The sequence below is a fragment of the Narcine bancroftii genome, chromosome 8 (assembly GCF_036971445.1).
Source record: "Narcine bancroftii isolate sNarBan1 chromosome 8, sNarBan1.hap1, whole genome shotgun sequence".
Lineage (NCBI taxonomy): Eukaryota > Metazoa > Chordata > Chondrichthyes > Torpediniformes > Narcinidae > Narcine > Narcine bancroftii.
The window spans coordinates 100,153,473-100,180,528 of NC_091476.1; the positions used below are offsets into that span (position 1 = coordinate 100,153,473).

General features: G+C 39.5%; 1 protein-coding gene across 15 annotated transcripts in view; it reads right to left on the reverse strand.

Annotated features, from left to right (window-relative positions):
- The window catches only part of gramd1ba (GRAM domain containing 1Ba), a 575,647-nt gene that overhangs the window by 105,482 nt on the left and 443,109 nt on the right, over positions 1–27,056 (reverse strand). For 14 of the 15 annotated variants that reach the window (XM_069894571.1, XM_069894564.1, XM_069894574.1 and 11 more), the window contains one exon: positions 13,935–13,955. The exons of the other annotated variant lie outside the window; for it this stretch is intronic. In XM_069894571.1, coding sequence (XP_069750672.1) covers positions 13,935–13,955 — 21 coding nt within the window. The remainder of the gene's footprint in view (positions 1–13,934; positions 13,956–27,056) is intronic. 15 annotated transcript variants of the gene reach the window in all.

Genomic DNA, 27,056 nt, shown 5'->3' on the forward strand with positions numbered 1-27,056 from the left:
TCACTCATTGACAATGCACATCCAGAGGTGGTTTTCCAAAAGGTTTTGGATCCTTAAATTTTCAAGACCAAGATTCACAGCTTTCTATTAGGTAAATGTATCAAAGAATATGGATTGAAGATATACACATGTACTAGACTTGTCTATTAGGAGGGTCATGTTTCAGGTCCATGTTGAAAATCATGGGCTCAACAATGTACCAGGTGTTTACCAGAAGGGTATTGACCAAAAATGCTGTAGGCCAATGGCCTTATACTGCTAGAGCATTGCCTGAGAGTCCAATGTGTCAATCTTCAGTAACATTCCATTATTTCTGATTACTCAGTCTTACTCCAAGTTACATTTTCCACTCTCTTAAGCCAAAGATTGGCCCATCCTGTTACCCATTTATCAGCTCAGCCCAACCCTACCCCCACCCCACAGCTTCATCTCCAATTATGTCTGACTGCCTATATCTAACTCACTGCACCAATCATCTGGTCTACTGCCAGCACCAATTATTTGACCATCACATCAATTTCTTTTAAACTGTTCTCAGCCAATCATTATATATCCAACCCACTCCCCCCCCCCCCCCCGTCTTAATCATCTCCCTGCCCTAAACGGTGAGATTTTGTGTCGATCTCAGAGGAAGGGCCTGTTTTATTACAAATAATACCTTGGTGGTCCTGAGCATTAAATGTCAAAGGTCTTTCCAGCAGCTAAATCAGGGAGTTGCTGAAATCAGAGTTTGGGTGACTGATCTAAATGAATGACTCATGGGGCTTTCTGATCTCACCCTGTTCCAGTTTTTTTTTGTACATTTTATTTATCAATACACATATTCCAAAAGGAAAAAAATTGATACATATCTTATCCCCTCCCACAGAAAATAGGAACCCCCCCCAAAGCAAAAAGTATGAGAAAAGAAAGATTAAGAAAATGTATAACAACATTTTTAAAAAAACTATTATTCTTATATAAACAAAATTCACAGGTCTATAAAATACTAAATGTTACTCATATTACTAAAATTATGAAACAAATATATTCTATTATAAAACTACTGATTGTAGTCAAAAAAAACCTGTGAAATATATATGAAAAACTAATTATTCATTCTTAGCAATACTAAAAATAATATATAACACTACGAGGTGAAGGTGAGGTCAGGAATTGACAAACTATCTCTAAAAAAAATTCATAAAGTAATCACCTCGATGTTTTGCATATAAGGAAAACAAGTTTTCAAAAGTGACTATTTTTATTTCGTAGATTGTAAGTAACTTTCTCCAAAGGTATGCAGCTTCTCATTTCAGTATGCCATCAATCCATAGTTAAATTTGCTTCTAACTTCCATTTTTTAGCTACTACTAGAGCAATTGAAAAAAAAATCCCTCTGAAGCCACTCTAGGTGAACTCTTGGGTCAATCCTTGCAAAATCACCAAGTAGAACTAACATAGGATCTCGCAGAAGTGGGATCCCTATTATCTGTTGTAGAAAAACCATTAAATTAGTCCAAAAGAACCATGTTGAGTGTATAAAAGTACCAACATCTTGCTTACGTTGAAAACATCTATCAGACAGTTCAGATTTTAATATATTAAGTTTTTGAGGGGTTAAGTATAACTGGTGCAGAAAATTAAACTGAACCATTCTATATCGAGTGTTAATAATGCCTTGCATACTATCAAAACATATCTGGGTCCATTTTTTATCAGCAATAATCTGGTCTAAATCAATTTTGCATCTATGTTTAGATTTAAATAAATCTTTCTTATTAGTTCCTTCTAAAATTAACAAGTACATAACTGATATAAAATGTTTCCAGTATGGACTGGTAACTACATTTTTAATCTTATCTTTAGGAGGTAATGAATATAGAGTAGATAATCTCGCAAGAAAGCCTTCAAATGGAAATATCCAAAAATAGCATTATTTGATAATCCATATCTAGTTTTTAATTGATCAAATGATTCTAATTGCCCATCATGAAAACAATTTCAAAAGCTTTTTCTGCATCAAGTGCATTGCAACACTTGGATTGTCTTTTATTTGAATCAAGTGGATCAAACTAATCAGACTAGTCACATTATCTGTACATAATAGATCTTGTTTGATCTCTATGAAACAATCTTGGTAAGAGATTTTCCAATCTATTCGCTAATAATTTAGCTAAAATATTATAATCCACATTTAGTAAAGAGATGGACCTATAAGATGATGTTATTAATGGATCTTTACCTTTTTTCGGAATAACAGTTTTAAAAGAATCTGGTAAAGTTCCTGTCTGGTATAGCTGTAGTAATATCTTCATGAAAACTGGGATAATACATCCTTATAGAATTTGGAAGTAAAGCCATCATCTCCTGGAGACTTACTATTCTGTAATGAAGTTATTACTTTTGCAACTTCCGCAACTGAGAACGGTGTTCCCAAAATCTTGTTCCACCTAGTGAAGTTGAGGTAAATTCACTAGATCTAGAAATTGATCAATTCCATCTTCATCATTCTTTGATTCTGATTTATATAGTTTAGTGTAAAATTGTTTAAAAGAGTCATTTATGTCTTGAGAATTATATGAAACAGTATTTTTATCAAACCGAATAGCTAATTCTCATTCCTTTTTCAATTGCCAAGCCAGGATCTTGCTTGCTTATTCTCCCAATTCATAATATCTTTGTTTACTATTTAAAAGCAACTTTTCTATTCTAGGTGGCTGTAAAGTGCAATATTGTAACTTCTTATTCAATAAAATCCTCTTCCTATCTTCCGACGGACATTTGTGTAATTATTTCTCCAAGATTAGAATCTCTTTTTCCAAATTATCAACTTGGATCATATGTTCTTTTTTAATTTTAGAGGAAAAACTCATTATTTGACCACGAACACAAGCCTTAAGAGCTTCCCAAAGGATGAATTTATTATCCATTGAACTATCATTAAATATTAAAAACTGTTTTATTTGATCGCTAATAAATTGACAAAATTCTTCTCATTTCAATAGCATGTTATTAAATCTCTATCGATAAGCTATTTCCCTTTTATCCTCTAAATTTAGCACCATATATAATGGGGAGTGATCTGAAATAAGCCTGAGTGTATATTGGATTTGCTGTACTCTACCATGTAGTTTAGCTGACATTAGAACATATCTATCCTAGAATATGAGTCATGGCAATTAGAGTAAAATGAATAATCTCTCTCCCTCGGATATTTCTTTCTTCAGACATCTATCAAATTAAAATTCTTCATTAATAACAATGTTAACTTTGCCGCTTTTGAGTTTCCCACTGTTCTTGTTGACTTGTCCACCAAAGGGTCTCAACAGAAGTTAAAATCCACTCCTACCAAAATATTATCATTTGCCTCACCCAATTGAAGAAAAGTCTCTTGTTTAAATTTATGGTAATCAAGATTAGGGGCGTAGATATTCATCAGTGTTCATTTTTCTGAGAAAATATGACAATTAATAAACACAAACCTACCAAATGGGTCTAGAATGACTTTTTAAAAATCAAAATATGTAATTTTTTATGGATCAGAATAGTAACCCTTCTAGTCTTGATATTAAAATGTGAAGCTACAACTGTACCTACCCAATCCCTCTTTAGTTTCTGGTGTTCTTCTTCAGTCAGATGGGTTTCCTGTATAAAAGCTACATCTACTTTAATTTTTTAAGGTATGCTAAAACTCACTTTCTTTTTACAGGGTGATGGAACCCATTCACATTAAAACTAATACATTTTAAATTACTATACATTATTATCTTGTAAACTATTCCACACAAGGATCTTTAATAATAAATTATATGCCAATTCCTGACCTCACCAAATCCATAATCTTAAATTTAAATCTAATTTCATTAATGTTTATTATGCATAAATACAGTAAGTAGAAAAGAATAGACAAAATACCCCCCCCTCCCAAAGAACTGACAAATATTCTCTTGACACTGCTACCCCCCCCCCCCCTCTATTGACCAGGATGTAAAACAAAAGTATAACCTTTCTTCCACAGAATATTCTTAATTAGATGAAAACTTTTACATTTTTTCAATAATTCCAAACTAATATTAGGATCAACAAAGATTTCCTCCCTTCTATTTTCTCTCTTTGGCTTGTTTTGCCACTAACTCCAAAACATTTTCATGTACTTGATATTGAAAAGATTTCAGTACTTGGATTCTGTTCCAGAAGGGGTTTGGATCATAAAGCCATATGGGTACATTCAATCTTAATACCATCTTTAAAATGTTCAAGCTCAAAAATATGAGATCTATCCCTGCATAAACGTAATCATATCTTCCCCCACCTTTCCTTCTTTAATACCGATAATTTTGGCATTGTTTCTGCAGCTATAATTTTCCAGAGTCCACTTTTGCAAGTATTTCTTCATTTTTCTCTTTATCATGTTCAAATGCTTCAGAGAGGTCATTCAGTCTATCTTGAAAATGTTGGTTCTCCTGTTCCTGTACTTTAACTCTTTCATCTACTGCATTATATTGTATTTGAAATTCTTTAATCAGTTCATATACTTTATCTATCTTTCCATTCATTTTGGTTTCTATTTTAACCTCATACTATTTAATATCTTTCCTTACCAACTTTAATTCTTCCATTATAATAGTTAAAGGATCTTTAATAGCCGTAGCTGATTAAAGTTTCAGCCTAACCCCTTCCTCTTCCTCTCCCAACAGCTCTTCCAGATTTACCTGTTCTTCTCCTTCTTCTCCCTGTACATCCTCCCAATTCTTCTTGTCTTTCTTCTTCCTCATTTCCTTCAGTTTGCTTAATAATTTGTAATGTTGCTGTTCTCTGGTTGATGTCAGGTCCTGGCTCACTGATTTTGTGAGCCATTCAGCCAGGACTCCCTTCTGCCGATGTTCGCACATGTACGTTCGTATTATTCCTTCTACCATATCATCCAGGCGTCCCTGATGTTGCAGGGATACCTCAGCCCACTGTGCGGCAGATCGGGGAGCTCGTTTTGAATGAAGAGCCGGCCCACTCCTGCCCCCAGTCTTGTCTGCAAGGTAGGCCCTTCTTTTTCTTCCAGCTGTAATTCTTTTCCATCTTTGTTCTTCTCTTCTACTTCTCTGTCCTTTTCGAGTGGCATTTTTTTTTCCACATTCCAGGGTAGTTCCCTCTTCTTCCTTATTATTTTTTAAAGTAAATAGTTTGATTTTCAAATCTTTTTTAAATTTTTTCTCAGAGGAGTCAGATGCCCCTGTCCTGGCTCTACGTCATTGCGTTAGGTCCCCCACCCTGTTCCAGTTCAAATAGGATCTCTCGGTCTCCATCTCGGGAGACAAGCTTTCCACCGATAAATATTAAAAATCCACCAACTCCCACAATGACCTAGGCTATGCTTCCTCACACTCTCTCCCCTGCAAGGATTATATCCTCTTCTCTCAATTTCTCTGCCTCTGCCGCATCTGTTCCCAAGATGAGGTCTTGCAGTCCAGATCTTCCAAAATGTTTGCCTTCTCCCACAAATGTGGCTTCCCCTCTACCACCAACAACTCAACCCTCACCCACATCTCCTCCATTCCCTGCTCAGCTACCCTGGCCCCTCTGCATCTAGACGCAACAAACATAAAATGCTCCTTATCCTCACCTACCACCCCACCACCCTCCACATCCAACACATTATCCTCTGAAATTTCTGGCCCTTACAACAAGATTCCACTACCAGACAAATCTTCCCCTGCCCTCCCTTCTGTTGGGACTGCTCCCTCCATGATTCCCTCATGTACTCATCCCTCCCCACCAATTCCCCCCCCCCACCCACGGCACCTTCCCCTCACTTGCACTCACACCTCCTCTCTTATCATAGCCCGGGGCCCCACACAAGCCTTTCAAGTGAAACAAAACTTCACTTGTGTATCCACAGGACTGATTTGTGACCTTCTCTACAAGGGTGAGACAGGACGCAGATTAGGAGATCACTTCACTGAGCACCTTTGCTCCATCCACAACAGTGACATAGACCTCCTAATAGCCAACCATTTCAGTTCTGCCTCACTCCCATACTCACATGTGTATCCTTGGCTTTATGTACTATCCCACCAATACCACCCACAAATTGGAGGAACAACACCTGATTTTCCGTCTGGGCCTCTCCAGCCAGATGGCATTAACATTGATTTTTCTTGTTTCTGCTAACCCGCTCTCCTCTTTACCCACCTCCTACCTTCACCCTACCGCCTCCCTTCCCTCTCTATTTACCTTGCCATCCCTTCTCCCCTTGATCACTACTGTCTCCTCCTGCCTTCTCCACCTATTACCTCATGACTTTGCGACCACACCTCCCCCTGTTTTTGCTTGGATGCCTGCTGATATTTTTCCAAACCTTGATGAAGGGCTCAAGCCCGAATCTTCAGTTAGGTATTTTTACATTTGCTATATAAATAAAAGTCACTGTTTGACCTACTGAGTTTCTCCAGTATTGTGTCTTTACTTCAACCACAGTGTCTGCAGATTTTTATGTTTTACTTCCAGCTGCAACAGATTCAGACAGAATTTCCAACATGACACTATGGTGCCACCTAGAGACGATAGCTATTGCATCTACAGTCATACAAAAAAGACCCAATTTTTCAATTTTCTGCAATTTTACGTCCACTTAAGGGAATAGGAAAAATTGCAGATTGACAAAAGGAGAAGAAGAAAAATTCCAATTTCATCCTTGACACAGTCATCCATTCCAATGCAATATTTTAACAAAATGGAGTCTGGCATATTCCATTATGGGCAATTAAAAAAAAATCAGACAGTCAATTACCTGATTAAATTTTAAATTTAGACATAGAGCCCCGGTACATTTTGAAGAGTGGGGAATTGGCACCCCCAGGGAAAATTCATGCTGGCACGGGGTGAGCATACAAATTCCTTACAGACCCCCAGGATTCAAACCCTTGTCCCGATCACTGGCGCTATCAAAGCGTTGCACTAACCACTACGCCAACTGTACTGCCCCACTTCAACCAAGTCAAGTTTATGGCCATCTGATTGTACAAGTACAAACTGACGAAACAGCGTTCTCCATTCCTCGGTGCAAAACACGCAGACACACAAACACATATACAGACAGACAGTACATATGCAGGACAAGTATTTCATCTAAATAAATAGTTTCACGAACACAAGAGTCTCGGATAGTAAGTGTGAGCAATTTCGTAGCGGCCTTTGGAACCAGCCAAACAATGCAACCCTACTACCAACATGATTTGTTGGGTTGTCTTTGTTTGATTGTATCAAAAGGCCACATTACCAAATAAATCTCATGAGAAGAGAGGCAACAATTATTAAGCAGATAACAATTCATTACACCTTTGGTTTAATTTTGAACTGCTATCCACAAAACTCTGTAATGCAGATGCAGCCATTGGATATTTCTGACTTAAATATATTTTATGTTTGCTACTGAAAGATGTTAATGTACAATGATGCTATCCTTTTTAAATACTTAATTTGTAGATGATTGAAGCCAAATGTATTCTGCTGGACAGATGCTGATAGTGGACGATGAAATCCCTTTAGTTTACCAGAAGGGTGGTCAGCTACATTCTCAACTGATTCGGAATTGAGAAAGGGGCAGATCATGGATCTATTTATTAACAAGGTGCACTCAAACCAAAGCACTGTAATGATTTAACACGGACTGATCAGAGTCACCACTTTAAAGATTATCATAAACCAAGCCACTATTCCAACTCATGTACAAAGTATTAAGATTTGAATTGAGCCTACAGAACAAATGCAAACACTCAACTTTTTTTCAGTATACATTTGAATAATCCTAAGTTGGTATTTGATAGCTATGGCTTTGAAAGAAATATTTATTTCTCAACAGTACACCTTGCAACTAATTTTTGTATTATAATACACCAAAGTGGTGGAGAAATACTGCAGGTCACGCAACATTTATAGGTAGCCAAGCTTCCTGTGGAGATGCAAGATGACCTGCTGAGTTTCGCACTCTCCGGGCTTGAAAGAAGATTGTGGAGGCATAAGAAATGTTCTTTCCTGCATCACCCTGCAGGACATTAAAAAATAATCACAAATGTCACCCCAAGAAGGGAGGGAGGCAGCAGAAAGGAAATTATATACCAGTTAGCCTGACGACAGTGGTTGGGGAGAAGTTGAAGTCAATTGTCAAGGATGAGGTTATAGAGTACTGGAGACACATGACAAGATAGGCCAAAGCCAGCAGGTCTCACCAAGCAAAAATCTTGCTTATCAAACAATGTTGGAATTTTTTGAAGAAGTGATAAGCAGGCTAGATGAAGGAGATGCAGTGGATGTTCAGAAGACCTCTGACAAGGTGCTCCACATGAGGATAGTGTTATGCTTATTGGCAGGAAGCAGAAAGTCAGAATACAGGGATCATATCTGGGTTAGCTGCCGGTGGTTAGTGTTGATTCACAGGGGTCAGTGTTGGGGCTGCTTCTTTTTACTTTAAATATCAAATTTCAGCTTTATTGTCAGAGTACATGCAGGACATCACATACAACCCTGAGATCCTTTTCCAGAAGGCGAAGCAGCATTACCACTTATTGATAGTGCAAAAAAACTAGACAAGATGTACACATGTAAACAAATAAAGAAATGTAAACATTACAATACATGAAGTGCAAAAGTAAGCGATGTTAAATGAGTCCCAGACTGAGTTTATTGTTGAAGAAACTGATGGTAGAGGGGTAATAGCTGTTCTTGAACTTGGTGGTTCGAGTCTTATGGGAGCTATACCTCTCTCCTGGCAATAACAACGTGATGTGGATCCTTGATGATTGCTGCTGTTCTCCGATGGCAGCGTTCCTTATAGATGTTCTTGATGGTTGGGAGGATTTTGCCTCCTTGGCTGTTCCCACTACATTTTCCAGGGCTTTATGCTCGGGGATAATGGTGTCCCCATACTAGACCGTAATGAAGCTGGTCTAAATCAGTGATTTAGATTATGGAATGAATGGCTTTCTGGTTCAATTTGCAGATATTGTTGAGGAAACAGAGGTTGCAGAAGGATCTAGATTAGAAGAATGGGCAGAAAAATGGTAAATGAAATACAATGTAGGAAAGTATGTGGTCATGTAGTTTGGCAGAAGAAATAAAAGGGCAGACTATTTTTATAAGGGGAGAAAATTGAAAATTCCCAGATGCAAAGGGAACTGGGAGTCGACATGCAGGATAGCCTGAAGATAAACACAGGCTGAGTCAACGGTAAAGAAAGCAAATACAATACCAGCATCATTTCAAGAGGATTAGAATATAAGAGCAGGGATGTGAAGTTGAGGCTTTATAAGCACTGTTGAGAACTTATTTGGAGTATTGTAAACATTTTGGGTTCCACATTAATGAAGAGTGTTCAGAGGAGGCTCACAAGGATGATTCTGGGAATGAAAAGGTGATCATATGAGAAGCATTTGAGATCTCTTGGGCTGTACTTGTTGGAATTTAGGAGAATGAGGGTATCTCATTGAAACGTTAAATGTTCAAGATTCCTTTATTATCATGTAATAAAACAATATTACATGAAATTCATCAGCAGAAATTGCTCAGCACCCCTAACAGCCAGAGAAAGAGAAGCAAAAGAAAGTCCTCCTCAAGTCACTGGGTGTTCATGGATTTTCCTCCAGTGCTCCCACAGATTACGCAGCAGATCCAAATGTCTGACTCAATCAGGAAGCCTTCAGTGTCCTCAGAACCCTCTTACATCCCAATTCCGATACCTGGTACCCCTTCAGCCAGTCTCAAGACAATCTCCAGCAGTCTGCAGCCTGGTGTGATTCCTTTGCAGTCGCCAGCAGCCCACAACCTCATGGGTTCCTTTCCTCATGTCACCAACAACCTAGCTGCTACCTGTGTGTTCTTCAGCCGCAAACCCCTCACTGGTCCGCCAACATGGTCACCGTCCCATAGGGCTGTCTACTCTGCTTCTCTTTCTCAAACAGGAGTGGTCTCCCCATTTTTGGTGCCCACCATCAGCCCTCTGCTTTCTGGGGTCTGCATCTCCTCGAGGCTGCTGGTGAACACAGGTTGTACCATCTTGGGCTCAGTCCCCGAGGTTGCAGAATTTTAAAATATATTACTATTGGCTCCTTTAACAGGCCATTTAAAGCCTGTACGGAACTGACAGTAATTGGACTCGTTGGCATAATTCTGTGGAGGAGCACTGTGTCTCCACTCCCCATGGGTCCAAAAGTACGGATAAAAGACATGGATAAAGTAGATGTAGAAAGATTGTTTCCCATGGAGGGAGAGTCTGGACAAGAGGGCAGAACTTCAGAATTGAATTTCTTTAGCCAGAGGGTGCTAAATCTGTGGATTTTGTGGCCACAGACAGTTGTGAAGCCAAGTCGTTGGGTGAATTTTAAGATAGAGATTGATAGGTTCTTGATTAGCCAAGACATCAAGGGTTATGAGGAAGATAGGCAGAGGGGCCAAATGAAAAAATGGATCAGCTTATGATTAAATGGCAGGGCAGACTCGATGGGCTAAATAGCATATTTGTGCTCCTATTTCTTCTGGTCTAAATAATGATAATGGATCAATTGTTTTAGATGAAGGAGGTTTGGAGTTAAGAAGTCTTTTGGTGTACTGGGAAAGAACAGGGACACTGGCCCAGTTTGGGATATGCTGGGGAGTTGGAAGAGGGAAAGGGAAACAAAAAAGAAGCAGCAATTTGAGCAACCTGCTATTCATTTGTAAGATAACAGTGAATGTCAAACCAGCAAGGAATTGGATTGCTTATTCAACCAAACATGGGCAGCAGAGACTTATTTTCAGTTTGTTTACCAATGTAATTTCCTTGCAACCCACAATTCCCTAATGAAGTGGTGGCATATTAAGCATCAATCCTTTCTCTAAGCCTATCTGTTTCCACCATCAACACAGCCCTTAACAATGCCCACAGAGGAAACATAATGCAACAAAGTGCTTTCCTTGGCCCCAAGGATATGTTTTGTCTCTGTGTAACCACTGATTCAGCCTGATATTCCAGTAACAATGAACACAGAAGTATACAGGATTAAAAAAATCATACTGGAAATCCTTGCAGGTCAGATAGCATCAGAGTTCTGATCAAACGTAAACGACACACATCTCAACTCTGTTTTGTCTATCCATTGATGCTGCCTGATCTTGAGTATTTACAGCACTTTCTGCTTTTATATCTGATTTTCTACAACTACAGAAATTTGTTGATGCAGAGCTATATAAATTGCATACTCTAGAGAAAAAGCACAGCTGTAAACTCCCATGAAAGACTGAACAGATTGACATTAACAAAATGGAGGCCACTGCTGAAAACTTAGCTGAAACAAAACTATATGAAAACCTTGCTAAAAGGGATTTAATTACAATCAGGAGATGACGGAATGATTAAAATTAATTGAGTTTAATACTTTTCAATAGTATTCTGCAGATTACGTACCATAATAGAGGTTATAAAATATTTTGCAGTCCACACAAAATGTGCCTAGGCGAGAGTCCGCAGTCGAGGTGTCGGGCACTCCGGTAGGCAGCCGGGACCAAAAACCTTTACAGGCTATATAGGTAAAATACCAAATTTTGGGGCCTAAAATAGGGGGCTGACTTTTACATGATAGTGATTATTACACGCCTATATACAGTAATCAGTTTTTCTCTTGTCCCTTTTCTCCTCTTCCCTGCCAAGAATTTTTCTGAGGCATTTTAGTGTTATTATTGAATATGTTTCTATCTATCTCAAGCTCTGCTTTGCAGATTATGGAAATGGTTTATACATCTCCTGGGTCTTTGCCTTCTGATCCTCCAGCAACTGGTGGTCTGCACTATTGAAATTAAGAGAATAATAATGCCATGATGATTTTTTTTTTAGCAAACCTTCATTTGGGAAAATGGAAATGCCAGAAACCAAACAGTATTCTATCAACAATATGTCATGCATACATGACAGAAGAGAGGTTTCTTATGAAATTTATGTAATTATTATGTGATGAGCTTGTAAATAAATGATAAAGATTTGTTAAATCTTCTAATTCTTATAAGCATCCTCTCTAATTTGAAGCCACAAAGAAAGCAGGAGGAAGGAGTAGCTGGACAAAATGCAAAACAGATAATACTGCCAATTAAATTAGTCTCAAATGCTAATCAGTTCTAAAGATTTTAACAAGTTATTTTGATTATACTTTGCCTTTCGAATCCAAATGAAAATGAAGCACATCATGGCTTGGCATAAAACATCTCCAGATTTAATAAAATCAGCTTTTACTCCATTGCTTCTGTTTAACTTGATCAAAGATAAGGAGTCCAAGAAACATATTCATCCACCTCGATTACTCTAAAGTTACAAAAAAAGCTATACTTTTTAAAATAAAAGGATTTTCTTAGTATTTGCATATTTATACATTAACAATTGAATGGGTATGATATTGTGTGCTCATTAACTGCCGGTTGAATTGCTTCAGAGATCAAATTATAGTACAAGGACCTCAAAAATATGAAGCAGGTGAAGTTAGACGTAGAAAATTTGTTTCTGAATATTGTGTCACATGGATTGCCATTTCTAAGAAATTGGTCACACAACCTAAATATTCTCTCCAACCTTAAATTTCCCTTTTGCAATACTATCAAATCAAAAATATTTAAGATTAATTTTCATATTGGGAAGTAAATACAGGTATACCCCACTTTACAAATACTCGCTATACGCAAATTAGCATTTACGAAGAAACCTGTGTTCAATATCCAAAATAAATTTGAAAGGGGTTTCACTTTTACAAATTTGAATGTTTCTTTGCTTTACGCCATTTTGACCTAACGTAAAGCGGGGCATACCTGTACCTCAGTGTAATTTAACATTAGCACTATTTACATCACATGCACAGGAAGGGAGATGCAACTAAATCCAGTTTTATGCCATTGAAATTAAGTAACATTATAATGCAGATGAGAGAGAGAGAGAGAGCATAAATATTGGTTAATGTGATTAAGGTTGCATTGTTCAAGACATTAGCAACACCATTCTATTAACACATGCAAAAATAATTGCATAGTTAGCAAGAGATGCATTATGACATCATCACTTCAGCATGCCTCATTAGCATTCCTGATTATAAATCATTTTGTGAAATCATTGTGAAAATAGTCTTTGTTGAAAAAAAGCTGTAGATTGTAGTAAATATTTGTATTAACTGCTACTTCAACCTCGGGATTATTCAGAAAACCAAAACAAAGAGCCGCAATTGGAAGTGACATGATAATTTTTGCTCCAAAAAACTAAAACTTTCACCGGAGCCCAATTGTGTTCAGAAAAAAATTAAATTATCAAAACAATCCCTGCCCTGAGACGTGAGCCACAGAGATGTTATAATGGCTGTTCAATTTTTGCAATATTTCATTATTGTCAGTGTAACTTGAGATGGTGTAAAAATGAGATATCAGAACTGGATTGAGAGTGATCCCTGCTGCATCAACAAATCAGTTGAAGCAGTTATAATTACTGACTCCTTTTGATCTTTTGTCCCTGCTTCCCAAGCTAGGATCAATAATATCCTGTTGTCCCTGGTCCTGCCAGAACATAAGACAAACCTCTCAATCCCTCATTTAAAAAAAACTACAGCTTTTGATTTCTTAGTCATAAAAAGTTGCCATTACAAGGCAAGAGTGTTAACAGGAATCTGCCAGAATCAATATATAGTTAAGAGTTCTTTGCCAAATTGATTGAAAAGTCTAGAACTTATCATTTCTGGAAAAAACGTTGCAATTGATTTTGAATGACTTGTCATGACAATATATTGTATCTATATTATTCATATGTGCAGTTAAATTTATCCTAGTACTTGCTAATTTGTGATCATGTGTGATGATGAAAAATTTAGTTGCGAGTAAAATCACTTAGAGCGGTCAAATGGAATCATTTGTGTCTGATGGATGATTTCACACAAAGAAAACAGATATTAAACAAGACTTACATTGTACCAGCTCTGGCTTTTCTGTAAGAGAACAAACCAAAAAAAAAACCTGTAAATATCAAAAGTGGACAACAGAACATTCAATGGCAAGACATTACAAAATTAGAAACTGCACCAAGCAAATAGTCATACAGAGCAATTTTAACCCAACTTGGTTAAGTAACAGATTTGCATCCAGTCCTTTCTCACTCTCTTTTCAAGTCGGTGAAGAGTACAATTAAGAGTTTATTAAACAGGCACTCTATCTAAATCTGATAAGCCAATTATTTAGCAACAAAACTTAAATCAGATGCTTTTAACCCTGCAAATATATGCCCAATACATGGATACTATTACTCCATCCATTAAGATGAATCTCATCAATTAAAAAATATACAGCATTTTTCTAAAAATAAAAGTTATTCACAATAACATGGTGTACAAAGGAAAACCATGCAGTCTTTTAGCACCTTTAGCATTATATTCATACATTAATAATTGTACATTGTTATGTAGTACACTCAGCCATTAAGATCAATATTGCTTCTGAATATATCTGCAACATATCTCCATTAAACTTGTGATTTCTAAGCTCACTAGGTTGTGGTGGGCGAGTAGTTACATTCTAAAGATGCTCTTTTCCCACCTGGATTGCGGACACTTTTTCACAAGATGTTATCAGTTTAAAGAAAGCAGGTGATGCTGACCCAGCTTCTATTTATGTACATTCAAATCTACATTCTGGCTGAAGGAGACAAATGGTTTTTCAGTATCACTTCTGCTGTGATTATGGAATTTAGTGATAATAATTGCACATTGGTGCATTTCGATGCTAAGAGCTTAGCATTAACAATACAGAGTGCTGTCTGCCCTCTTTCAATATTAATGTGCCCTTTTTCCATTTTGAATCTGGAAGTGGAAAAAATACACAGCTGCTGATGGAGTAAATGATTTCCCACATCTACAAAAAAAATGCTGGGATAAAATGATCAATCTTACATAGAAATAAACACAGAGCATTTAATTTTAAACATTTCTGAGACATGAACAATTAGGCCTTACTTTTAAAATATCCAAGTTACTTTAATTATATATCTTTATCCCCAAGGTTGTTATGGCAACATTCAGGCTCAAGTATATGAAAATATATTAGCTCAAAGAGGTGGCATGGCAAAGGCAGGATTTTGACATAACAATGCACATAAATTTTCTGTAATTAACTGGTTGGGATACTGTGAAAATGCATTTGCTAAACCACAAAGTTCAAATCTCCAACAATATTTGCTGGGAGTGAGATATACAGGGGCCTAACCTTTTATCTATCCAGAATCATCAGGACAAGACACCTGCCATTGTTTGGAATCATCCTGATTTCAAAATCATTTTGATTTCCATCCCTTTAAGCCCACCTGAGTCACGGTGCTGTCTCTTCCCCCACTGCTTGCCAAAGTCGTACTGCCATCTCTCTCTATCCCCCCTCGCCTGCTCAAGTCACGCTGCTGTCTCTTCCCTCTCGCCCGCCAGAGTTGCGCTGCCATCTCTCTTGTTCGCCTGCAGGAGCTGCGCTACTGTCTCTCCTTTCCCCCTCCCCCACCCGAGTTGTACTGTCGTCTCTCCCCCTCACCTGTCTGAGTGGCACTGCTGTCTCTCCCTCCTCCACCTGAGTTGCACTGCCATCTCTCCCCCTTGCCCAACCAAGTTCTGCTGTCATCTCCTTCTCCCCCCCCCCCCCCCCCCCGTCCCGTTGTACCAGTGCCGCACTGCCAGGCTGAAAAGGCGCCACTATTGAAAAATTTTCTCAGGGAGAACGGTCGCTCTCCCTGCTCCCCTCGAGCTATGCCTTTGATACTGACATTTTTAAAAACATTACAAAAGATTAGACTGTACTAGTTTATTTGGCAAAATGGTACAAGAAATTGAACCCACATTGATCTGCAACAATGAGAAAAAAGGCAAGAGTGAGAACAAGAATTTAGCCCCACTGCCTTAGAGAGAAAACTAAGCAACCTTAGGTTGCCATACTGAAACAAAATGGGAAAGGAACATAGCAGGATGGGAAAAAATGATTCATAGATCAAAAGGCAAGGCAGAAGAAAGAAGACCAGGAATACAGAGACACTATACAATCAAAATATCAAGGAACATGAAACAAAAATATTTTGCCAACACATTAAGAAAAATTATGCTTGGATGGGAATGGGATCATCAAGACAATACGATAGGGAACAAAAGCTTGATGGCAGATAATTATTATGCTTCCGTATTTTCCAAGAAATAAAACAGATTGATATGACTTTGGATGATGAGGTGAGCAATGAGAGTAATGCACTTAAAACAGATACAATGCATATTTCAATAAATTAATCAAATACAGGACAAAACAGTAAGATACCACCTGCACAAATAAGCTGGGAAAGATATTACAAAACATCACCATGCATATTTGTTGGAAAAAGGTGTAATACAAGAGGATTAGTGAATAGCAAAAAAAACACTAAAATTTTAGAAGGGAAATGAACGTGCCCAGAGAGCTATGGACCAGTCAACTTAATAGCAATGGTGGGAAAATTAATGGAATCCCTGTTAAGTGAGAGAAGAGAGCATCTGGAAATGAAAATTATAACAACGAACAGTCAATATGGATTGTCAATTGAATGTAAATTTTAGGAAGAGCACATCATATTTCTTCTGAACACTCTTAAATGCAACAGCATGAACATAGAATATTTTCAATTTTGGTTAATGTCCACCCCTATCCGTTTCCATCTCTATCTACTCATAAGGTTAGCTTCACCCCCCCCCACCCCGCACCTAACTTTTCTGCCCCCTTTCCCAATGGTCTCTCCATCTCTCACACCTTCTGTATTACCCCCTTCACTCCCCCCCCCACTTTGTATATGTATTCCACCTTATATCTTTATCTTGAAGATGGGTCCTGACCCAAAATGTTGACTGACCATTTTTAGTCATGGATACTGTCTGACCTGCAGACTTCATCCTGTAATTATTTGTTTGCTCAAGATTCAACCATCTGCAACTTTTGTATTTCTCTGATTTCCACTTGCTAACTGAAATCTAGTTTTGTTAGTGTGAATATAAAGAATAGATCTTGCAGCAAAGTATATTACACTCAACTTTCCTTTAAAGAACAGCATCAAAGGCAAGATGTCTTACTTACATAATCGAGTAATGAAGATAATTCATTGCTGTTTAATTTAATTTAAAAAAAATAATTTAGAGATACAAAACAGTTTCAGGTCCTTCTGGCCAACAAGCCTGTGATGCCAAAATGTACTAATTAACCTACAAACCCCATATGCTTTTGGAGGGTGGGAAGAAACTGGAGACCCAGAGGAAACTCATGCAGAAATGGGGAAAACTACAAACTCCTTACAGACAGTGCAGGAAAGAGATACAGGAGGATCAGAGCCAGCACCACCAGGCTGAGGGACAGCTTCTTCCCATGGGCAGTGAGAATGCTGAACGGCCAAAGGAACTGAGCACATTAACCATCCAAGACTCTCATATTCATGAAACACAATTTATTTATTTATTTGTAGATATGAATGTTCGTCCTGCATGTGTACTGCTTGTCTGGATGTGTGTTATGTCTGGTTGTGTATCTGCAGGTGTTGCATCAAGGAATGGAGAATGCTGTTTCGTCAAGTTGGACTGTCCAATCAGATTTCAATAAACTTGACTGGATTATTCAAATTTTAAATCCTGCAAAATAATTCCAATTTGCTTTCCACAGAATTTTTATACAGGAATCAGTTAAGTAGGCTATCCATAATGGGTTAGAGATATCATCAAATCAGGAACTCCCTGAATTTCTCAATGTATTTTCTGCTAACTTTGGATATCCTGCTGAGCAGCACTCAGTCAACAAGTTGAGGATATATTTGCTCATGAAGAGATTCTATACTAAAAGTAAGGAGTTCTGGGATTTAATGAACCTCGAAATCTACGAAGGTGTGTTATTAAGAATCTGAAGGCAGCAAGTTGGGAAGACAAAGTTAATTTTTGATAGGAGTCCAGATTGGACCCCATTTGTCAAAACCAAACTACCATGAATGATGTATACATTTTTCATTCAACTATCAGAGAATGGTATCACTGTATGGCTGGATATCATCACGTGCAATTTGTTCTGCACAGTGGTAAAGTAAGCATAATTTTTAATGAAGCATGATTTAAGTCCACTGAATCTCTAATTACAAAACAACAAGATAAATATTTTTACCAAAAAGTTCAAAGATTCAAAAATAGCTGTTGTACTTCTTGTGATCTTGTTCCCTCCCTTTCTGTGTTATTTCATTCAATTTACTGTCTACAAATGAGAAAAAGTATTGTTCATAATTAAATATATAAAATTCAAACAAGTGGAAAGTGCTGAGAGAGATTAATTCTGTTTTTATACTGAATCTGTTCTATAAGTTAATTTATTTCATAATTATTCTTTAAAAATTACAAAACAATGAGTCAATAGTGAAATTATATTCTGCCTTTTTTTATAGATAATGTTTGAGTAAATGTTGTGCGTTAACTCCTTAAAATAAACTGCCCCTTTAAAATATCCATCCCTAAACATATTCATCCATAAATGTACTACATTTAAATTCTTCTGGTGGCAAGTTGCAAAGACAATTGAGATCACAGTCTGAACATGAATCAATGATGGTGGAAAAGGTGCTAAGATGTGAATAATTCAAGATTCAAGAATATTTTACTGTCATGCAAAAAAATAGAAAATGTGATAGTACACAAAATTTCCTTTACTCCACTGAAAAGCTGTCAAAGATTCACTATCAGCAGAAATTGACCAGTGAATCAGAGAAAGAGAAGCAAAAGAGAGTTCCCTTCAGAGTTAATGAGTGTCCATGGATTTGCCTCCAGTGCTTCCATAGCCACCAGCAACCCAAGCTCCAGATGCAAACCTCTGACACGATCAGGCAGCTTGCAGCACTCTTGGCACCCTCTCACGTCCTGTCTCTGATAATTGGTACCTCTTTCAGCCAGTCTTGAACCAATCTCCAGAAGTTTGCAGCCTGGTGTGAGATGTGACTGCAGTCACCAGCAACCTGCAGCCTACGAGGATTCCTCACCTCGAGTCACCAGCAACCGCTGCCTGTGTGTTCCTTAGCCTCAGAGCCCCTCAGTGATCTGCCATCATAGTCATTGTCCCATGGGTCATCTCCTCTGCTTCTCCTTCCAAAACTGGGGACGGTTTACCCATTTTCTGGTGCCCTGTGCCAACCATCTACTTTCACGGAGTCTGCAAACCCTCATGTCCACTGTGGTACATAGGCCCTGCCATCTTTGGCCTAGACCCCTTGGTCGTAGGTTTTTAAAATAAACCACCGTCAGCTCCTTTGACGGGCCATTTGAAGCCTGTACAGAGCCGACAGGAGTCGGACTAGACAATTGATCCCAGCAGCGCAGCACTGACTCTCCACTCCCTGCTTTCCCTGGGTTTACAGCACCTATGGTGGTGCCTCTATTCTTTTTGTTTTCTAAATTAAAAATTTGAACAAGTTATATGTTCTGTACACAATATAGGCTTATTTAAAAAGTAAGTGTGTGTGTGTGTGTGTGTGTGTGTGTGTGTGTGTGTGTGTGTGTGTGTGTGTGTGTGTGTGTGTGTGTGTGAGTGAAGGGGTGGATTATACTCTGGAGGGTCATGGCTGTCACATGACAGGTCTAGTTGGAACACTGCCTAGTTGGAAGACACTCCACCAACCAATCAAGTTTTGGGCCCGTCCTACCCATTAGTGCACACCGGACCACTGGTCTCTTTAAGAACTTTTCTACTTGGCTTTGGACCATTGGCTTTTTGTAATTGACTTAACCTTGCTTGCACGGAGCCATTGTTACCCTGTAAATTACCTGGACTGGACCCTCCAGCCTTCATGTACTTGGCCTTGGGCCAGTGGCTTTCATAATTGATTAGTCTTTAGTGGCATCAAGGCATTGGGTCCCCGTAAGTTACCTGCACTGAGCCTCCCAGCTCTATAAAGGGGCAACTTGTGCTTGGCTCTCTCTCTTTGCCATCTTCAAGGGTCCACCCTGCTTCACTCCAGGCCAAGCACTGTGGAACAGCGCTGAAGAAATCGTTAGTGAGGTGTGCACCACTGATAAAGGGTTGAGAACATTTTAGTTAGTGTCCCTAATAGCATAGAGCCATCCTTTATAGGCCTGCGGGTGGGGAAGGGGGGGGGGTGTGTTCTTCCCAGGTAATTTACAGGGTTACAATGGCTTGGTGCCAGCAAAGTTGTTATGTGGAAGAAATGTGGCCTCCCTGCCTGTCTGGGATATGCGTTTTGTGGGTGTTCACGTGTTCTTCCCCGTCTGGAACTTATTTGGAAGTCACATCATCTTTCAGTCAAGGATGGGCTCTGGGCACTAATTAGTGCACATCTTGCCATTGGCTAATTCAAATCACTCAGTGACACTACTGGCTAGACACACAAATTATCACTCCATTTAGCACTAGCACAGAGCACATTTCACTCTCTCTGCCTCGTGGTGATAGCGCCGGACATTGCTCCCTGCCAGGTTGCTACTGTGGACATCGCTTGGAAGGGTCGCAGTGTGGAAGGTGTGCATTGAACTGAAGCTGAGCTGTAGCATTGCTATAGATCAAATTTCTATAGATCAATACTTGCAGTAGAGACACCAGTCCCAATGATCAGGGGTCCAGGAATGTGTGTATATATCCCTGCAGGTATTGTTTGTACCAGAACCACCTCCCAATGATCAGGGGTCTGAGAAGGTGTGTTTGTGTACTGTTTAACATTTTTCCACATTCTTTTATAAATTGTGTGTGTATGTGCGGTTTATTCCTGTTAACATTTTCCCACGATCTTTTATAAATTCTTGTGTGTTATTAAAAGCTACGTGTGAATGTAAACCCTTGTGTCCAGACTTGTCTCTCTGATACTTTTCTCAACACAACAAAGATTACTTCGATTACAAAGTCCAATGACCCAAGGCCAAGTACAAAGGAGTTTAAATAAACCAACAGCAAGGTGTGTACTAATGGCTGGGGCGGGGCCAAACCTTGATTGGCAGGTGGTGTCTTCCGACCAGGTAGTGGGCAGTGCAGTCACGTGACAGCCACGACCCTTCACAATACAATCCATCTTTTGGAAGTCACACCACTCACCAATCATTACATGGAACAGAAAAGAAAACTAATACATCTTAATAGAGTCTTACCCTTAACTGACCAATAAATCATGGTTACAACTATTTTTAAGTTAATACTATATGTTAATATACAGGACTAATGAAAGGCAGACATGCTCTTGATAATCTGGCAAACACAACGTAATATACAGGAAGCAATTACAACGAGAATGAGAGCAGTCGAATAACCACTCCTAAAAAAATGGCTCAGATTGCTTATTTTGATTTCCATAATCACAAATTCACATGCAGCTCATTATGAAAGTAAACAACAAAATCGTTTAATTTAAAATACATACTCAGAAGAAAACAATTTTAAAATATTTGCTGTCCTCATATTATCTCTTCCTCTGTTGATTAAAATCTTGAACATCTCTGAATGCCCACAAGGGCACAATAGTCATTTACTAAGAGCTAACTCAAATACTGGCCACCGTGACAGAGGTGCACCAAAGAAAAGGTACAAGGACTGCCTAAAGAAATCTCTTGGTGCCTGCCACATTGACCACCGCCAGTGGGCTGATAACGCCTCAAACCGTGCATCTTGGCGCCTCACAGTTTGGCGGGCAGCAGCCTCCTTTGAAGAAGACCGCAGAGCCCACCTCACTGACAAAAGGCAAAGGAGGAAAAACCCAACACCCAACCCCAACCAACCAATTTTCCCTTGCAACCGCTGCAATCGTGTCTGCCTGTCCCGCATCGGACTGGTCAGCCACAAACGAGCCTGCAGCTGACGTGGACTTTTTACCCCCTCCATAAATCTTCGTCCGCGAAGCCAAGCCAAAGAAGAAGAACTCAAATACTGGAGGTAAACAGGAAAATCTGCAGACACTGTAATTGTGATGCAATACACAAAATTGCTGGAGAAACACAGCAGGTCATGCAGCATCTCCAGGACCCTTAGTCCTTCATCAAGGTATAAGTAAAAAGCAGGCATCTAAATAAAAAGGTGATGAGAGGAAAGGAGGAAAAGGGAAGAGGAGGAGCACAGGCCAACATGAAATAGATGGATATGATTGCGAGGACAGAAGAGAAAAAAGCTGAGAATTGATGGGAGAGGGGATAGCTTACTGAATGGAGAGGGAAGGGGATGAGGAGCTTGAGAAAAGGAGAGAGAGGGAAAGAGAGAGAGAGAGAGAGAGAGAGAGAGAGAGAGAGAGAGAGAGAGGCGGGGTACAGCTCAATGGAAACTGGAGAAATCATTGTTAATGTCATCTGGTTGGAGAATGTCCAAACAAAATATTAGGTGTTGTTCATCCAATTTGCAGGTAGCATCTGTTTAGCAGTGCATGAAACCGTGGACAGTCACATCAGTAGCCGTTTCAGGTGGAATAGCTGGGAGAATGCAGTTCTGGAGCCGGCTGTGGGTGTGTGCGAAGCGACGTTCAGGTGGCAGCACTGAAGGCGTTGTTCTGGCACCTGAAAGGACTGCAGTGGGGAGGGGCGCCGCGGAGCAAACACTGGCTTCTGTTGACTGTGGCCGTAGTCTCGCCCCTTTCAGGCACCTAGGGGGAATGCTCGGAAGCGGAGAAGACACCTACCCAAGGAGGGTTGAATAAGTACTCCCCGGATTGGGGTTCTCCGCTCTCAGGTGGCCTCCCAACATTCGGGTATTTTAGGTGGCTTTATGTTGGAGTATTCTGGCCACCTGAAAGTGGCTAGTGTGGGAATGGAGTGCAGAATTGAAATAGTTGGGCACTGGGTATACCCCACCTTTGCAGCGGATAGAGCAAAGGGCTCCCTATCCCTATTTCCTCCAGCTTCCCACTCCATTCTATCCCCATTCAGAGAACTACTCCCCTCTTGCCTGTTGGTCGTGCTCCTCTCTCTCTGCCTTCTTGTCTCTTTTTATTCAGGTGCCTGCCTGCTTTTTGCTCATACCTTGACAAAGGGCTGAGGGCCGAAATGTTGGTGATATTTCTTTGCTTCCTATAGATGCTGTGTGATCCATTGAGTTTCACTAGCACTTTTGTGTATTGTCAGGAAACCTAGATTTTATTGTCAATCAAAATTAACAGACATAATCATCATCAGGCAGGGAAGGATTGTTTGAATGTGTTTTCCCTCTGCCCAGGAGAATGAGCAGATCTGGAAAATGGAACAGATTACCTTTGCACCACTGATAGTATCGAATACTTCCCGAGAGAGGTCAAAATTTGCTCAGGTGCAATACAATGTTCCACTAAGACTACGAATAGTAAATTATATTTTAAACAGTGATAAACAATAAAAAATGACATCATATTGCAGGAGATTAGATTGGAATTGTTGCTGACCCTGGCCGAATGAGAAAACAAATGACAGAATCAATCCTGAGTTCATTGTTATTTTATGACAGTAATCTCATCTCCCATTAAACAAAGACTCAGGAAGTACCCATTCAGCAACTCTTCCCCCCCCCACCAAGGAGAAATTCCACACATTGTTTTATTACCATCCTGAAAAACAAACTGACTGAAACAAATAAAAAGGGATGTCGAACTTAATTATGGATCTTTATTATTGACTTTTATTAATGAAAATGAGCTTTGTTTTATGAATCTTTTTATTGACTTTTATTTATGAAAATGAACTTTATTTCTGATTATGAGCTTTGTCAACACTATTTTAACATTGCTACAGTAGCATTTTATTGTGTACTGAATGCCAAATATGAGGCAATGCCCAATTCTTCAACAATGACAACCCTCAGTTTTGACGGGTACATAAACAATGGCCATCTGAGTTTTTGAACTTCAGCTCCATTGACTTCAATCAATCACATTTCAGAAGATTACAGCCAACAAGGTGCTTTCAATGCAAGTGACACTCAAGTATAAGGGAGAACCCACACTCATCAAAAGTGATGAAGTAGAGACAATAGAAAGCTTCAAGTTCATGGGAGTAAACATTACCAATCACCTGACCTGGACCAACCGTAATGGTCAAGAGGGCACACCAATGCTTCAACTTTCTTCAAAGCCAAAGGAAATTTGGAATGTCGCCAATGCCACATAACAATTTTCATCAAAAACGTATTGGATGCACGTCAGCATGGTAATGGAGTTACTTTGCCCAAGACTGAAAAAAGCTGCAGAAATTGTTGAATGTATCTCAGAACATCTTGCAAAACTCCCTCCCATCCACCAATTTCATCTACACCTCCTCCTGTCTAGCTAAGGAAACTGACATGCTGAAGCATCCTCACCATTTGGATACACTCCCTTCTCCCTCCTTCAATCTGGGAAAAGACTCAGGAGGGTGAAATCATACAACAGGCTTAGAGACCATTTCTTCCATGCAGCCATTAGGCTACTGAATGAACTCAATTGTTCTCTCATGCTGCCTTTGCCAACAACTAATTGATCTTTCTCATTGCAATTCTGTACTTAGTAACAGTGCTCTACTCTGCTACTTTGGATGTTAAGAGTTCATTTGCCAGACTGTTGGTGGAAGAACCCATCTCACTGTGCTGAGATTTTTGGACAGTAAGTTTGAATATGAACATTGAAGAAAAAAATTTCCGAGATTCTCTCGATAATGTGAAATGGAAAGCTTAAGATCAATGCAGGTCATCTCTCACATATATTGCCATTGATAATTTACTAAGGGAAAGAACAGTTTTGAATACGACCTCCTGAAGCAAGACAATGATGTGAAACAGAATCAAAATTTTTTGCCTTGAACTAATTATGACATTTGGTGTTTTGTGGCAACATTATAGTGCAAACATTTATATAAGCTTCTTATGACATTACTATAAAAAATTAAATTAATATTGCACGAAAAGGCAGTGTCGGGTTACTTGATTATTCAGGAATCTGATGGCACCAGGGAAGAAGCTGTCCTTGTGCCATCGAGTGCTCATCTTTAGGCTCCTGTAGCTTTTTTCCGATAGTAGCAGAGTGAAGAGGGCATGGCCTGGATGGTGGGGGCCTTTGAGGATAGAGGCTGCTTTTTTAAGACACCGCTTCATGTAGATGTTCTCGATGGAGTGAAGTCTGATGCCTGTGATTATCACAGGTCGAGTTAACAACCCTCTGGAATTTATTCTTGTCCTGAGAGTTGGCGCCTCCATATAAGGCAGTGATGCAACCAGCCAGAATGCTCTCCACGGTACACCTGTAGAAGATTATGAGAGTTTTCGGTGATATACTGAATCTCCTCAGACACCTCACAAAGTATAGCTGCTGATAAGCCTTCTTTGTGATTACATCAACGTAGAGACTCCAGGACAGATCCTCAGAGATGTTGACACCTGGCATTCGAATTGTGCCTGGCCACAAATTTCCTTTGGCTTCGAAGAAAGTTGAAGCATTGGTGTGCCCTCTTGACTATTACTGGACCATTATGGTTGGTCCAGGTCAGGTTATTGGTTATGTTTACACCCATGAACTTGAAGCTTTCTATTGTCTCCACTTCAGCACTTTTGATGAGTGTGGGCTCTCCTTTGTACTTGAGTGTCACTTGCATTGAAAGCACCTTTTTGGCTGTAATCTTCTGAAATGTGATTAATTGAAGTCATGGATGTATAATGAGCAGAACTGTGGGCTGAGCACGCATCCTTGTTGGAGAAGTTATTTCTAATTTGTACTAACTGTGGTCTTCCAATGAGAAAGTTAAGGATCCAGTTGCAGAGGGGGGTAAGGAGGCCTGAGGGAGTAATGGTATTGAAGGCCGAGCTGTAGTCGATGAAGAGCAGCCGTATGTAATCATTTGGAGCCCTGATTCCATTTCTCAAAGCAGCCTTGGACATTGTGTTCCAGGATGTGGCCACAGAAATAAATTTAGAAAAGATGGTCTCAGATCTTACCCTGTGGTACAGATAAACTCACCAGTTACATTGTGAGGTGGAGGGGAGAACAGAGTTAGTGTCTGAAATAAGAAATTGTTATCTTTGGGTGCAGAGAAGGGGAGGGATGGAAAGAAATAAGGGAATGTTTGTGATAAGGAGACCAAGGTTATCCAAGTGACACAATATTTTCAGGGCTGCCTGGTTAATAGATGAATGGGAAGGTTAAAGAGAGGAGAAGAACATGCTGGAACTCTGAGAGGCAGAGTACAGCATCTGTCATGAAACCTGAAATAAGAGAGTGCTGGAAATATCCAGATCAGGCATATTTCAGGTTTCTTAGAAGTTGCTCCATTCTGCCTCTCAGAGTTCCAGCATGTTCTTCCCATTCATCTATTAACCAGGCAGCCCTGAAAATCTTATGTCACTTGGATTTTATTATATTTTTGGCATCTAGATTGCAATGGAAAGGCTACCATTTATTGCCTGTCCCAAATTGTGCACGAGGAGAGGTAATGAACTTCCTTCTTGGCCACTACAATTCTTCTGCAAAAAGATATTTTTATGTATTTTGGGCTGCAACTTCCAGAATTAAGATGCAGCAACAATAAAGGACTAGAAATATATTTACAAGCCAGGATGTTATCTGACTTGAAGAGGAACCTGAAGATCATGGTATTCCCATGTTCCTGATATATTTTTATGTATCTCACTGAAGCAGGGTTGGCTTGATAGCAATGGGAAAGAGAAGGGTACAACAGCCTGTAAATTTACAAATTCTGGTTATGATGATGGCCACAAAGTGTCATGGACACACAGCTTTCTGCTCCCAGATCTTTTCTGAGTCTATCCCATATAGAAGGGGTGGCCAAACCGCAGCTCGTGAGCCACATGCGGCTCTTTGACATGTAATGTGCGGCTCGTGGGAAGGATAGGTGTCAGCAGTGGGGAGGGTAGGTGTCCGCAGCGGGGAGGGTGGCTGTCAGCGGGTCGCCAGCTGAGTGTCAACAGCCTGCCAGCTGCTAGGCACCTGGAAGGTGCTAGCCTTTGCCTTGCTGCTTTCAAGCACCTAGGGGAAATGTTTGGTGTGTAGACTTAATTGGAAAAAAATCTTTTGCAAAATTGCTCCCTTTGAAACAGGGCTTCTTCACTCTCTGCAGTCTATCAGCGTTTTGCAAATGGAT